The 13,611-nt window shown below is 40.2% G+C and overlaps 1 protein-coding gene across 1 annotated transcript in view; it reads right to left on the bottom strand.

Moving 5' to 3' along the window:
- RAB12 (RAB12, member RAS oncogene family) overlaps window positions 1-12,967 on the bottom strand; it is a 21,407-nt gene extending 8,440 nt beyond the window's left edge. The window contains exons 1-2 of the mRNA XM_044426398.1: window positions 12,577-12,967; window positions 4,032-4,092 (exon numbers count right to left, since the gene is read on the bottom strand). Of these exons, the coding sequence (XP_044282333.1) occupies window positions 4,032-4,092; window positions 12,577-12,832 (317 nt within the window). The 5' untranslated portion in view covers window positions 12,833-12,967. The remainder of the gene's footprint in view (window positions 1-4,031; window positions 4,093-12,576) is intronic.
- Window positions 12,968-13,611: the final 644 nt, after the last annotated feature.

Genomic DNA, 13,611 nt, shown 5'->3' with positions numbered 1-13,611 from the left:
CACACACACACACACACACACACACACACACACACACACACAAGCTGGGATTCTTGAACTCTGTACATGTGCAGAAGGTAATTCTGCACGTGCATAGCAAGGTTACTGATTTTTCTCTCTGACCGCATACTTTTTTTTACAGATCTAGTTTTCACTAATTTTGGAGATTTGGTCATTTTTGGCTTCCATGGCAGAACCAGACATCCATATCAAATGGGCTATACCATGATTAACTGTTTTGGCACTCTAATTCAATTTGAAATATCTATACCACACTTTATGAACCCATAAATCTAAAGCCAGCCTACAAATCATTAAAACCATATAATGCAAAGTGACGAGCTCATCTCTTGGTGGAAGGGTGGCGAAGAGAGACAGCGGAAGACATGAGGCCAGCTAACAGACAACAATAGCACATAATTTTTTTCAGAAAACATCTGGGTTACTCAAAATGAGGTAACATATACTAGCACACTGCTCTGTTCCCAATAACCCAGGAGTTTAAAAAATGGGTTGTTGTTGCGTATGAACCACATGTTAAAAGTCTCTTCCCAACAATTCTGTATCCTGTTGCCCCTGTTGCCTTTATGTCTCGGTTGTAAATATGGCTGCAGTGGGCATAGGGATTTTGTACAGAATTGCTATCTCTGTCTGTATTCAAGATCATTTTTAACACCAAAGACAGGGGAAGAAACAGGTTTTAAGCATCCCCAAGGGAAATATTTGTATTACACTTTTGTATATTGGCTAAGATCCTGCTCATTCATGTAAAGGCAATACAAATCTTACATACTTTCATCTATTCTTGCCACACACAGTTCTTTGCACAGAACTATGCAAAGATAGATTCATGTTAAATAAGACATCAGCTCCCCTGTGGTGAGAAAGAAAGGGAATGGCAGACAAGGGCAGACATAGGGAATCTCTCTCCCTCAGTCCAACCCTGCTGAAAGTCTACATAAATTTGCTGTTTCCCTCTTCATCCTTTTAACCTTGTGTGTTACATCTTTTTAGAGTGTCAAGTCTGCAGGCATCTTTTTTTGCTAACTGATTATAAACCAATCTGGGAGCCCTTCTTGGCTGCAGAGTGGGATTAAAAATACAATAAATAAAGCAAATATTACCTTAGTCTTAAATAAACATAGTTGGATTGTTCATCTCCAGTGATACTATCAGTATGAAGACTTCATCCAAAACTTTATTAAGATGAGAAAAGCATTTCTCTTTTCATCACTATAATCTTTCATATATTTCACAATGGGCAAGACTCAAAATAATCAATACACAGGAATCAAACATTTCTAATGAGAATGAAAAACATGCATAAAGGATGCCAAAGTGGGAAACATGCATGCCAACACTACTGCTTCAGCTGTAAGCACCAGCTCCTGTTGTACTTAGTTAACAGAGAACATAGAATGCTAGGTACACCCTGGAGGAGGCATTTTAAAATGCAGGCATTTTAAAAATGCAAATGCAAACCCTTGAACCATGGAATCAGTCCTTTATGACTACCAGGAGATATGAGAAAAGGAAAACAGGAAAGGGAAGACCATGCTTTAAAGTTCTAACCACAGATTTAGACTATGTCAAATGAGACATTTTACTGCATGGATAATACATGTGGCTAAACAAACTGATGTACAATCATGCATAATAAATAAATAAAATGATCTACACGTGATTTGCTTGTTGCTTCCTACACAAATCCTACCCGTGTAGGAAAATGTAATTTATCAAGTGGTCCTCATATTAAAAAAAAAATGTTACCATCATGCTTTGACAGAAGTACACATTTGTGTTTTCAGACAATAAATGCCTAGTACTATAAAAGTGAAGGAACTTGGAAAACATTCAAGATGATGAATTGCCAGGTTTGTTTTTATAGCAACCAGAAAGTAAGCAGACGCTTTTGCCAAACTGGTAACACAGATTCCTTGACGGCTTCTACAAAATCCTAACAGCTGAGGTCAGCTCTTTAAAAAGCTAAGCTGCACTAACAGCTGATTTAAAACAGTTAATGACTCCTACTTGTGGTGAAAGGAGAGGAAAAGATTTATTACTGTGATATTTGTGGGGAAAGAAGCAACTATTTACACAGTGCTGAGATTAAATAATATGTAATTAAAGTAAACATTAACAGTTAGGGAAGTGATTTCTGCTATATCTACACAGCGCAAAGACCTCCACCCACAAAAGAGTCTTCATTAATCCAATGGAGGGAGATGATCTGTGTGCATGTCTATACAAATGTTGAATGCAAGAGCTCTGTGTGTACACTGGCGATTTAATCTTTTTTTAAAAACATAGTTAACATGTAGGAAATATCTGATTAATTATATTCACCATGAGATACCACTTTCAGTCAATAATTTTCCCCTGAAGCACCAGATTTTTAATATCTCACTATTTTTTAAAAAAATAAAGTATGCTATTTAGAAGCATATTCTATATGTATACTGTGCCCAAGCAATTTCAAGATGAATGGGCTCCTCTCATAAATCCAGTTACATGTGTTGAACACCCACTGAAATCAGTAGGATGATATGGCTTTCTGCAGAATTGTCGATGTGTTGGTTGTGAAAATTGGGTCTAAAATGCTAACAGTAATTGTTAATTTTACACTCAAAGATGTTGGCACATTAAAAATCTACATTACCTCATAATCAGCTTCAGTAGGCCCTGGCTAACCATCATGCTGGCTCAAGTACCAACTCTGTGGTCACAGAATTCCAGATGGGGACACAGATGAGGAATGAAGTCATGCCAGTAACTTTCAAGTATTAGGTAACGGATGATACGAAAGATGCAACAGCAATTAACTCAGATGGAAGCAAGACAAACACATGGTGCGACAGACAGAGTTGATGGTAACCTGCCAAAAGGAGTTAGTAAACTGAATTCACTGAATCTATGCAAAAGTTAAATATTAACAGATTATTTCAGTGGTGTCATTCAAACTACCACTGAAGTTTCTTTTCCAACCCCACAGGCTGTTAGCATACCTAGCAGTTATCTCTAATGCCAATTATGCATGAAGTACTGTTAGTGCACTGGGGTAAAGCCACCTTACAGGATTAGAATTGTCTAAGCATAGATGGTGTATTCTCTCACAGCAGCTAACTGAACCACATTACTATGTATAATTTTATGGGATAATATATACTAATGCTTATTGCATGATTATTGCAAGAAATAATTTCTGAACAATTAACATCATGCATCCCTTGGCCTTTAAAGCTATAAACAATACTGTTTTCATATAGTGTGTACTTCTTAACATCAATAGCAGTCCACAAAACAATACTATTTTTTCATTTCAATTTGTCACAGGTCACACCATCAATTATTTCAATATCCAAGTGGTCCAGTACCATGGACTTCCCCTCTGCTCCCCTGAGCATTCTTAGCCTTTAAAGAGTTGTGATAATAGTAAGAATGTACCATGTCTTTTGAAGCAATATGTCAAAAGACAATGATTTATTATGTGGAAAATGAATGCTTAGGGATTTTTTGTTTAAACCATATTTAGATTCAAGGATACCTGTAGAAATCAAGAATTAGGAATCACATAGGTATGGCCCTACTAATTCCCCTTTTAGAAAATAAATTTATATGTATTAAGAGAGCCAGAAGCTACAGGGCTGATACCATTAAAAGAGTCAAACATCTGGGTGCTTGTTCTGTTAGAAGGGGGCTTCGAAATCATTAAAACAGAGTGCCCCATTTTTATTGATCTTACATAAGCTGCTTTGGAAGCTTTCTGGGCCAAAGTGCAGGATTAAAATGTTGGGAATAAATAAAACATACAGGAACTATATCTTCGTTGGTCATTCTGCACTGTAATCACTTCTTTATAAATTTGTTCCAATTGATAGAGCTGTGTGAGGGAAAGGAAAAGCAGCCACAGCAGGTGAGTTAAAAGCTAAATCAGCTTATAATCGTTAATCATATTAGACAAGCATACTGAAACCATGCTAGAACACAAAACTTTAAAAACAGTCTGCTGGTTGCATTTCTTTTTTACTTACCAGATTTGTAATCTAATTTTCTTTCCTCTTAGCTCTACTGTTTTGATTTTAAAATCAACACCTATAAATAAAATACAGTAAACAAAAGAGGAGGAATAAGAAGCAAAAGCAATACAGGTATGACTTAATTTAATTTTGTACCTGTTCATGTAGCAACAATCAGAATAGTGGGAATTCTACCACCTCGGGCCACCATAAATGGGCAAGAAAGAGGCAAAGGATATGCATTTCTTAAAGAACTCCATATGGCGTTGACTTGCAATCTCACTGGAAATGTTTTCTGGGCTTGTTTAACCCAAACTAGATGTCCCTGCTGTCTTCACCAATTTCTACGGACTACTTTTTTTGATGTGTGCCTTCAGTTCCTGCATCCTTTAGTGTCATTTGTCCCAGACTTACTACCACAGGCATACTTTCCTTATTTCTTAAAGGAACTTTAATTTATTGTGCCCATAATGCTTCAATGGCAGGGACTTCTATTAGATTCTGGGCAATAGCTATCTGTACAATAATATACAGAATTATCTTCCTTGAAGGGTGTACCTACCTACCTACCTACCTATCTATCTCTAATCTATCTTATACCATGATAAAAGTATTGTAAATAGCACATAGAAATTATAGTTAAACTTTCTAGGGAAAATCTGATTTTAAGATTGCACTGCACATGGATGGGCTACACTGTCAGCCATTCAGGCAACTGATAGCCAGCCTTACTTTTTCATACAATGTCTATTCATGAATATGCACAGCTGACAGAAAATGTTATTACTGACCATGTACAATATATCATGCACAGAGACAATACCTTCCAATGCACATAAAATAAGAAGCAAACAAATCAGAGACATTTTCACATATTTAAGTTTAAATTACATTGTTTCCTTGCACCAAGTTGTGATCCCAAGAGGTCTTTAGACCTTTGCTTCTTCAGTGACACTGCACACATGAGCTTCCACCTGTCTCTGTCACAACAGAAGTTTTGAAATGAATGCGCGATATGGCATAATGGCTTGCTTAAACGCACTGGATAAATGCAAGACAGGGATGTGCTTGATTATGCTCTTGGGTCTCAACCACATTATATAGCTATTTTGTTTTTACAGATCTTTGTAAAATGCTAGGAGGGCAACCAAGTGCAGCAGCCTAAGCAAGGCAGGATAAGACACTTATAGGAAACAAACCACCAACCAAGCACACACGTGTGCACATACACCCTTGTCTAGGCTAAGAAGTGGCCCCCAAAACTGGGTGAGATAGAGCAGTGTATGTTCATTTGCCTCATAATTAAAGAAGCAGTACTTGTGGCTGCTTCTGTTTGCAACCCCTTCTGTGAAACAGCGACAAAGGCTACACATGCAATGTCCAGAATAAAAACTCTCTGCTCTGAGGGCCGTGCAGTCGTGTGTCTCCCCCAAAATGTTCCACACACTGCTTCCAAAAAGTTCCTATTCCAATCCTGGTCAGGTTTCTGAACCAGTAGCGCTATGGACAGTGCCCATGGCTGAGGTGTTTCTAGCTTCCTAGACTTAAGAACATGTATCTTTAAAGTGTGAGAGGAAGAAAGGGAGGAAATTTACTTTTCTAGAAAAGAGTTAATAACAGGTGTCTTTCCTTGCTCTTGCAAGAGAGGAAATGCATGGCTTATTCTGCCACTCTACTTGATTTGGTCTAATAAGCCTTTTCACCAAATGGCTGTAGTAGCAAAGTGTCAGACTTGCAATGCAGAGTGTTCCAATACAGATATCAAATTATGACACATCTTATCACAGTAGAACCAAATAACAACACTTCATGCTTACTGAATCCCTTAGAGCACAAAACTCATACATTCTTACTCTTCTTGGTCTCTAAATTTAACACTATCTTTTTTCACAAATACATAATTCAGGCAACTGATCAGTTATTTGTTCTTTGTAAGCCATCCAGAGACTTTTAGTAATGGGATGGCATACAAAAACTTTAAATAAATAAATAAATGTGCTTTTGAGTAATGCATTAATTTTTCAACCTAAATTCTAAATTCAAAGTTATTTTAAATTCAAAATCTTTCCCCAGATCTTTCATTATGGTTGGATTTCATAATAAACTTATCTAGGAATGAGCCTGACAGAATTTCTAAGTAGACATGTACATCTCACACTTTATATATAAATATCCTATGCTAAGCAACAATGTAGCAAGGTGAGATAGCTAAAGAACAGAACAGGAGCCTGGCAAAATCACAAGCTACAATGTTCTGCTTACTGAAACTTTTATTTTCAATTGGATACATTCTTATTTATTAACACAAATCCTATATGTTGCAGTGGGATATAAAACTAGTCATATTCTACCAGGGTCATTGATAACGAAGAAGTTCAAAGATTTTTCACTATCACAGGGTTCAAGTAGTACAGTCCTCTTTTAAATGCAGAAAGATGTAACGAGAGAATGTTAGAACTAACTTTAATGTGCAGTCCAACTGAAGGAAACCTTCATGCCCTTTGTTAACTTTTCTTTATTCTCCACAACTGAAAATCACCAATAATCTTCTAAGCAAAGAAGCAAAAAACTATTTTTCTAAGATGAAACTCCCTACTTGTTTTGATTCATCTGATACTATTTCAGCTGTTTACAGCTTGACAACTCTCTTCTCTCATTACCAAACAGAAGCTCATTTACTATACTTAGCTCCCTCCATCTAGTTCACTTTTTCTTTTTTTAGCTCTCACAGATGACTCAATTCTGAATAAATGGTTGCACTGGCTACCTATTTGTTTTTGGACACAATTCAAGGTTATTACCTATAAAGCTTTGAGAACTAGCTATCTAAAGGATACTTATGGCAATCACTGGAGGTCTTTCTCTATGTTTTGTAGTCAACAAAGCTGCAGTAATGTAAGACAGTGCTTTCTCAGTGGCATCACCCTAGTCGTGGAATTCTCTCCCAAGACTCCCCTCACTGATGGCTTTCAGCTGGATGTGGAAGAAACTTGTATTCCATCAGGCTTTTAACTGTTTTTAACCTATGGTGATTGTCTCTTTCTGTTTTACTTAGCTTTTGCTGTAGTTTTACTGTTTGCATTTTTTTATTCTTTGAAGATTATTTTATTGTTACAAACCATCACTGGTCAAACAAGCAGCACATAAACACATAAAATAAATCCATGAACAAGCATCAGGGCTCAAGTTGCATGCTAGCTTTGATGCAAAGATCCTGGCTTGCATTAAGTCACAGTTCCACATTTTGTCCGATATAAAAGAACTCTGGGCTTGATATAAGCATCATACTGAAGCTAGCATGCAATGGGAGTAGGAATACTTGGTCCTGATGTTTTTTCACAGCTTACAAAGCCTGGAATGATCACACAAATCATAATTAGCCTGGACTACACATCTCTTCTCTAGTGTGTGCAAAGTGCTTATAACAAGATAAGAACAACCCAACAGCTCTACACACATGACTGTTGGGTGGCCTAACTGGCATGGACATTGCATCCCTCTTATATGCAAGCAGGAAGACTTTTAGAGAACAGTGTTTATTAAGCTTGCTCAATTTGTAACATGTATTGGCTTATCACATATAATCTGGAGGTGAGCAGGAAGGAAGCATATGATTTTGACTGCTCTAGATTTTAGAAGGCACCTTTAATTTTTTTGATCTTAGAAAACATTGACTAGAAACAGGTTAGAAATTTTTCAAGATAACTACAAAGCCAAAATAAGATGCCTCTGTCCTGATCTCTGGTGACTAGTCACTATGCATTAACTTCCACAATCCTTGCTTCCAGTTTCTAAAATTAGAACACATATGACAGCTAGTAAGTTATTATTATAAGTAACAAACAGAGCAATCCTACACTTGTGTAACTCAGAAGTAAACGCCACTAAGTTCAAAGTGACCTACTCTAAGGAAAGTGAGTAAAAGTTTGCACCTGAGCTCTCACTCAAGAAGGCGATGTATGTGAGGGCATGCATATGCGTGAATTTGTTGTCTTCAAATATTATTTTCAATAAAAATAATTTTTAAAATTAGTGTTTAACCGTCTCTTTCCTGTTCCTGAACCTGCAACCAGTCAAGTGTTCAGGAAGCAGGAAGCAAAACAAAGAGTTGCTTACTAGCTAGTCCCAATCCTCTCCTGCCCACATAGATATTTCCTTTTTATTTGCTCTTCATTCCACACTTTCAGCCTTACCATTCCTCTCCTCAACTCCCTTTCTCACTATTTCTTTCCCTTCCCTGTCTTTATCCTTCCTGCTTTTCCTTCCTAGCCTTGTTCCTACACTCCTACTCAACCTCCTTATCACATGCTTTCTCTCCTTTCACAAACTCTGGCCTTATTTCTTTCTATGGCACATCTTTACCTGTATGTCTCTCACTATTTCCTCCTACCTCCCAGTCCCCAACCTTGCCCTCCACTGCACCCCCATTCCCTTACCTTTCTTCCTCCTACCCCGTAGTACTGCTTTTTTCCTTGCTTTTCTGCCCTTTCTCACATTTTTCACACACATGCACAGGCATCACCTTCACTTGGCAGAGGTGGAAGTAGGAATACCAAGTGAAGAGGATGTGTGACCTTGGGATTGGGGTTGGGATTTTTTTTTCTTTCCTTTTAGGGCTGTAGGCATTTTCTATTTCTTTGGGGATAGGGAAAGTTCAAAGCAAACATGCACAGGATCACAATATTAAATAGGTATTTGGTTATGCCTTGCAGGGTCAAATATGTGGATCAGATTTGGAATTTCTCTGTTTGCACTCAGCTTGGGAGTTAATTATTTATCTTCTACTAGTCAGGCTCGTATGGCAGCCATTACATGACTAGCCACAACATCCATGGGAATCATTTTGTTGCAGTGCCCACAGTAGCATGTCGTATTCCCAGATGTGCCATGGACTCCTTGGTGTAAACTGTGTGATACAACTAATGTACCAGGCACAAAATAGGATCAAATAGCTAAAGCCTGTTCTCAAGCACTGGCATTTACTTTGCCTGGACATGCAGGAGCTAGTAAAGTAACTTATAACTAATTTATAACCAAGTAAGCATGAAATTATACACATCATGTGAGAAGCAGTTTTAAGTGAGTACTGATCCAAGATATTTATCTTAGCCTGCTCTAAGATTAGAAGAATATTAGCAAAGATTCTCTATAATTCTGGGCACTGACAACTTTAAAAACATTTAATGATTTTCTTTAAAAAAAGTATATTGATATGTCATTTAATTGCTATAAAACCGAGTTTAACTTCAGGGCAGTTAAACTCAATAAAGACTGTAAATAGTTTCAAGAAATGCTGAAAAAAGGTCAAGCAGGATCTACTTATTATCTTCAAAGTTAGGAAAGCACCTTCAACTTCTACCTGAAGTTTCTTTGCAACCAATTACAGCTTACTTGAACATTTCATGTTCCATAAGTAATTTCAAGTACTTTGGGAAATACAGCAAGACCCTCTCTTCCCAACCAAATCTTCATTTGCTTACTCCAAGGATTTACACTAAAATAATTAGATTCTGCTAAAGGAATTATGACATGCTAGAATGATCTAAGGTGCATCTTTTTGCTTTCTGACTGGTATTACACATCACTGACTTTTCAAGTGCTTTCTGGACATGGGGGTAGTGCTTCATTGACACATTAGGCATATCTTAAAGAGATCTGTAACAGCAAATTCCCTCCACACACCCCCAAACAACAACAACAACAACCCTTGCTTGTTACTAAAATGCAGACACATATACTGTGTGTTCTGGAGCACATTCAGTTTGCACATGGCAATGATGAGACTGGTAAATTTCTTGCATGAACTGAGTGACTGGTAATGTAGAAATGCAGGGGTTTCAAAAGCTCTTCAAGCAGATAAGTGGATGTGGAAAGGATTCTCTGAAAGTAGAACATCTGTAAGCCACTAATTATAAAATTAACTTATCAAGTTCTTCAGCTTCTACTATAATGACTTTTAATGAAATAAGCCAGATATCCTAAACACATTTACCAGGCTATAAGTGAACATGGTGGAAGTAACCTCTGAGTAAGTATGTACATATTTACACTATGAGAATTCCAAGTTTTCATTAAGAATGTCTGGGCTACAAAGAAGTATCTCAAGAGCCACATGTTTCTGAAAGTGCATTTTATATGTTTCTGATAGAGGTGCTGGTAACCTCAAGAATGGATAACTGTAATGTGCTCTGTGCCTGGTCCTTAAAGCTGCTTTGGAAACTGAAGCTAGTGCAGTATGCAACAGTTTGACTGTTTATGACAGCTGCTTCTTTTCAGCATGCACGTATTCTGTGGAAGGAAATGCACTGCCTACCTGTTCACTATCAGGCCAGGTTTCAAGATTTCTAACTGGTGTGCAAAGCCCTGAACAACTTGGGACAAGGATACCTGAGCAAGCACCTCCCCCTTACCAATCTGCCCAGTCACTGAAGTCATCAGAGGTCATTCTCCTGGTGGTTCCACATGGGCTCATGGTTTGTCTGCAGTCCACCAGGATCAGAGCCTTCAATGTGGTAGCTCCATGTTAATATCATTCTTTGCCTCAGGAAATAAGAGAGGCATCAACATTGTGCTTTTTTTGTCACCTACTGAAGACACATTTGTTCCAGGAAGTCTCTCTTGGTAGCTAGCCACCCTTTCAATACTATCTTGCTTTTAATGTATTGTATTTATTCTTTTATCTGTTTTAATTTTGTACTGTTCACCATTCTGGATCTATTTGGATGTGGAGTAATACACAAAAATATAAATGAACATTGACATTCTGCTATTCAGAAGATTCTGCCAGTGCAGTAGTCTTCATATTGTCACTGCTCGTCTTTAAAGATACTACCTATAACTTTTAAGAACACCTTAAAAACTTTAAACTCTGATTCAATGAGATTTTTTTCACTGGAACATAGGAAGCTGCCTTATACTGAATCAGATCATGGGATCCATCTAGCCTAGTACTCTCAACACTGACTGGCAGTAGCTCTCCAAGGTTTCAGGCAGGATTTTTTCCTGCCCTACCTGGAGATACTGGGGGTTGACCCTGTGCCTTTCTACACACTAAACATGTACTCTACTCTATCCTATGTTTCTTCTACTAAGCCAACATGTAGAAAGTATGTATCTGCCAAAAGCAATAAGTTATCAAGGAGAGAAAGAGAGTCACAGAACATATCTGTAACATGGACAGAGACTTTATGGTCTTTAATGGAATTCTACAGATGCCAGTTAGTCTTTCAAAAAAGAAATGAGTGCAAGGGGTCCTCTGAGGTCAACATATCTGATTTTCTGAATAGTGGTTGTAATAGCATTTCATGCAGCTAACCCAACCCTAAGATTTCTAAAACATGACTGACTGCAAACACTGCACATTCATCCACAGATAGGGAACAATTCTATAAAAGAGTAATTGTTCCTAATTTTCCCATGTCCAATTGTAATATCCTGCAAGTTACCACTGAAGGAAACCATTCTATAATTATAATAATTCTTACATGAAAAGGAAAAGTTTTTCCTACCATCATGGATAAGGAACAGAACCTGAGCAGTAGCAAAACCCCTCACACCATCAATAGCTTTATATGCCATGGATATGTCTTGCCTTTTCAAAATCCAAGTTGGCTGGCATCCCTACCACACTATGAAGAAGCACAATCCAAAATCTGTCTGTGCTCCATGTAAAGCAGTACTTCTTTTCTCTATTCACCTTCTCTACATGATACATACTTATACATACTTCTATTGTATCAGCCATTAGCTGACTTTCTTCTAAGATAGAACACCAAATATATTCTAATCCTTTTTCACAAGGGATATACCTTATCCAATTAATTATTTTGACTTTTCCTTTTCTGGCTAAACGGTATTTTTTGGTGTGCAACAACCAGAATAGTTCATTATCTTCCAAATGTGGTCACATCCATAGAATTGCATAAAGGGATTATGATAGTGCCAGTTTTATTTTCAGTTTCTTTTCCAATACTCCCCAGAATAGAATCTACCTTTGCACAGAAGCCACATACTGGGTCTACATTTCAACTATCTCCCACAATCCCAAGATTTATTCTGGGGTTAATCACTACCAATTGAGCTCAACGGGGAGTGGAAAATGGTGAATATTCCTTTTCCTTTATGAGAAAGAGAAGGGCACCAACCCAGAAAGCTAACACCGAAATTCACTTGCATAGGAACCAGTAACATCATACTTCCTAGCCCAACTTCCTAAGGAGGAACTTACAGCCTGACAAAAATCCGTCCCAGTCTGATTTCGATGTGGCATCACAGCGAACAGAACGGAGAAGGTGGATTAAGAAAGCAAAGAGGGCAGCAGGAGCAAATCCAAGTCCCACTGGATCACCCTAAGTTAAAAAGCAAACAAACCAGAAACACCCTAACCCCACAGGCATCAATTAACCGGCCCTCCCTTCCCCTTCCCCTTCCCCTTCCCCTACAGCACCGACACGGTCCCGCACCCTTCGCCCCGCGGCTCCAGGGGCCCTTCGCCTCCTCCCCCGCCCGCCCGCCCGCCCGCCTCCCTGCCTCCCGGCCGCGCCGACCGGCCTCAGCGTACCTACGGTGGACTTGCAGGCCTCGCAGAAGGTATCGTCGGTGAAGCGCTCCATCAGGCTGGTCTTGCCGACGCCGCGGGAGCCGATGATGATCACCTGCAGCTTGAAGTCCGCCGGGCGCGGCGGCTGCTTCCTGCGGCGGGCCAGAGGCCCCGAGAGCGCGGGAGAGCCCCCGGCCGAGCCCAGGCCGCCGCCGCCGCCGCCGCCGCCGCCGCCGAGCCCCGGCCCCCGCCGCTGCAGCCCCGAGCCCGGCTCCATCCACTCATGCGGCTCGCGCGCCCCGCTACCCGCCACCTCAGTCAGGGCCCGGCCCAGGCCCGGCCGCCCTCGCTCGCCCTCTCCCACCGCGTCCTGCCCGGCCTGGGAAGGGGAACCGGGGCTCCAGCCAGTCTGCGCGGCCGCCCGGACGACGAGCGCGCCTCCCTGTGGGCCAGAGGCGCCCTGAGTCACACGGCGGGCACAGCGCCCTCTACGGGTCGGGAGGAGGACTCGGCGCGGTCACCTTGGGCGGGAAAGGCGGCCGGGCGCCGCAGATCGCGCTCCCGCCCGCCGCCTGCCTGTCTGTCAGTGGCGCCGGCGTTCCTGCAGAGACGGAGGCAGCTGGATCGGGTGCAGTGAATCAACCGAACTCTACCAGTTGAATTTCTGCCCTGCACATGGTGATCCGCCTGGTCAAAGAAGTCTCAGTCGATTCACTGTAATGTGTAAAATCATTTACTGTTCATGCGCCCCTGCCAGCCACTGTTGAGGTCAGTGGGGCTCTGCCCGGTGCGTGGCAAGGATCTGCCATCTTTGACCAATAAACTGGCATCTGACCAAACAAGGGCGGGGAAGAAAAAGGCCTCGTGCTTTTTGACCACATTGCTGTTTTAGACACCAGGCACTGTGTACAGTGGACAGCAGGGGGGATTCTGTGGGGCTGCCTATTGCCCTTATATTTCATATTGTCAGGCACAAGTCTATAACGCTGCTGCCCAGTAAATCAATAGTGCCCCCCCCTTTTTTTTACAAAACAAAAACATCACTTTCCTAGGGGG

The sequence above is a fragment of the Varanus komodoensis genome, unplaced genomic scaffold (assembly GCF_004798865.1).
Source record: "Varanus komodoensis strain SLA01 unplaced genomic scaffold, ASM479886v1 scaffold17, whole genome shotgun sequence".
NCBI classification, from domain to species: Eukaryota; Metazoa; Chordata; class Lepidosauria; order Squamata; family Varanidae; genus Varanus; species Varanus komodoensis.
The sequence above is the reverse complement of the archived record's forward strand: the minus strand, read 5'-3'. Positions and strand labels throughout refer to the sequence as shown.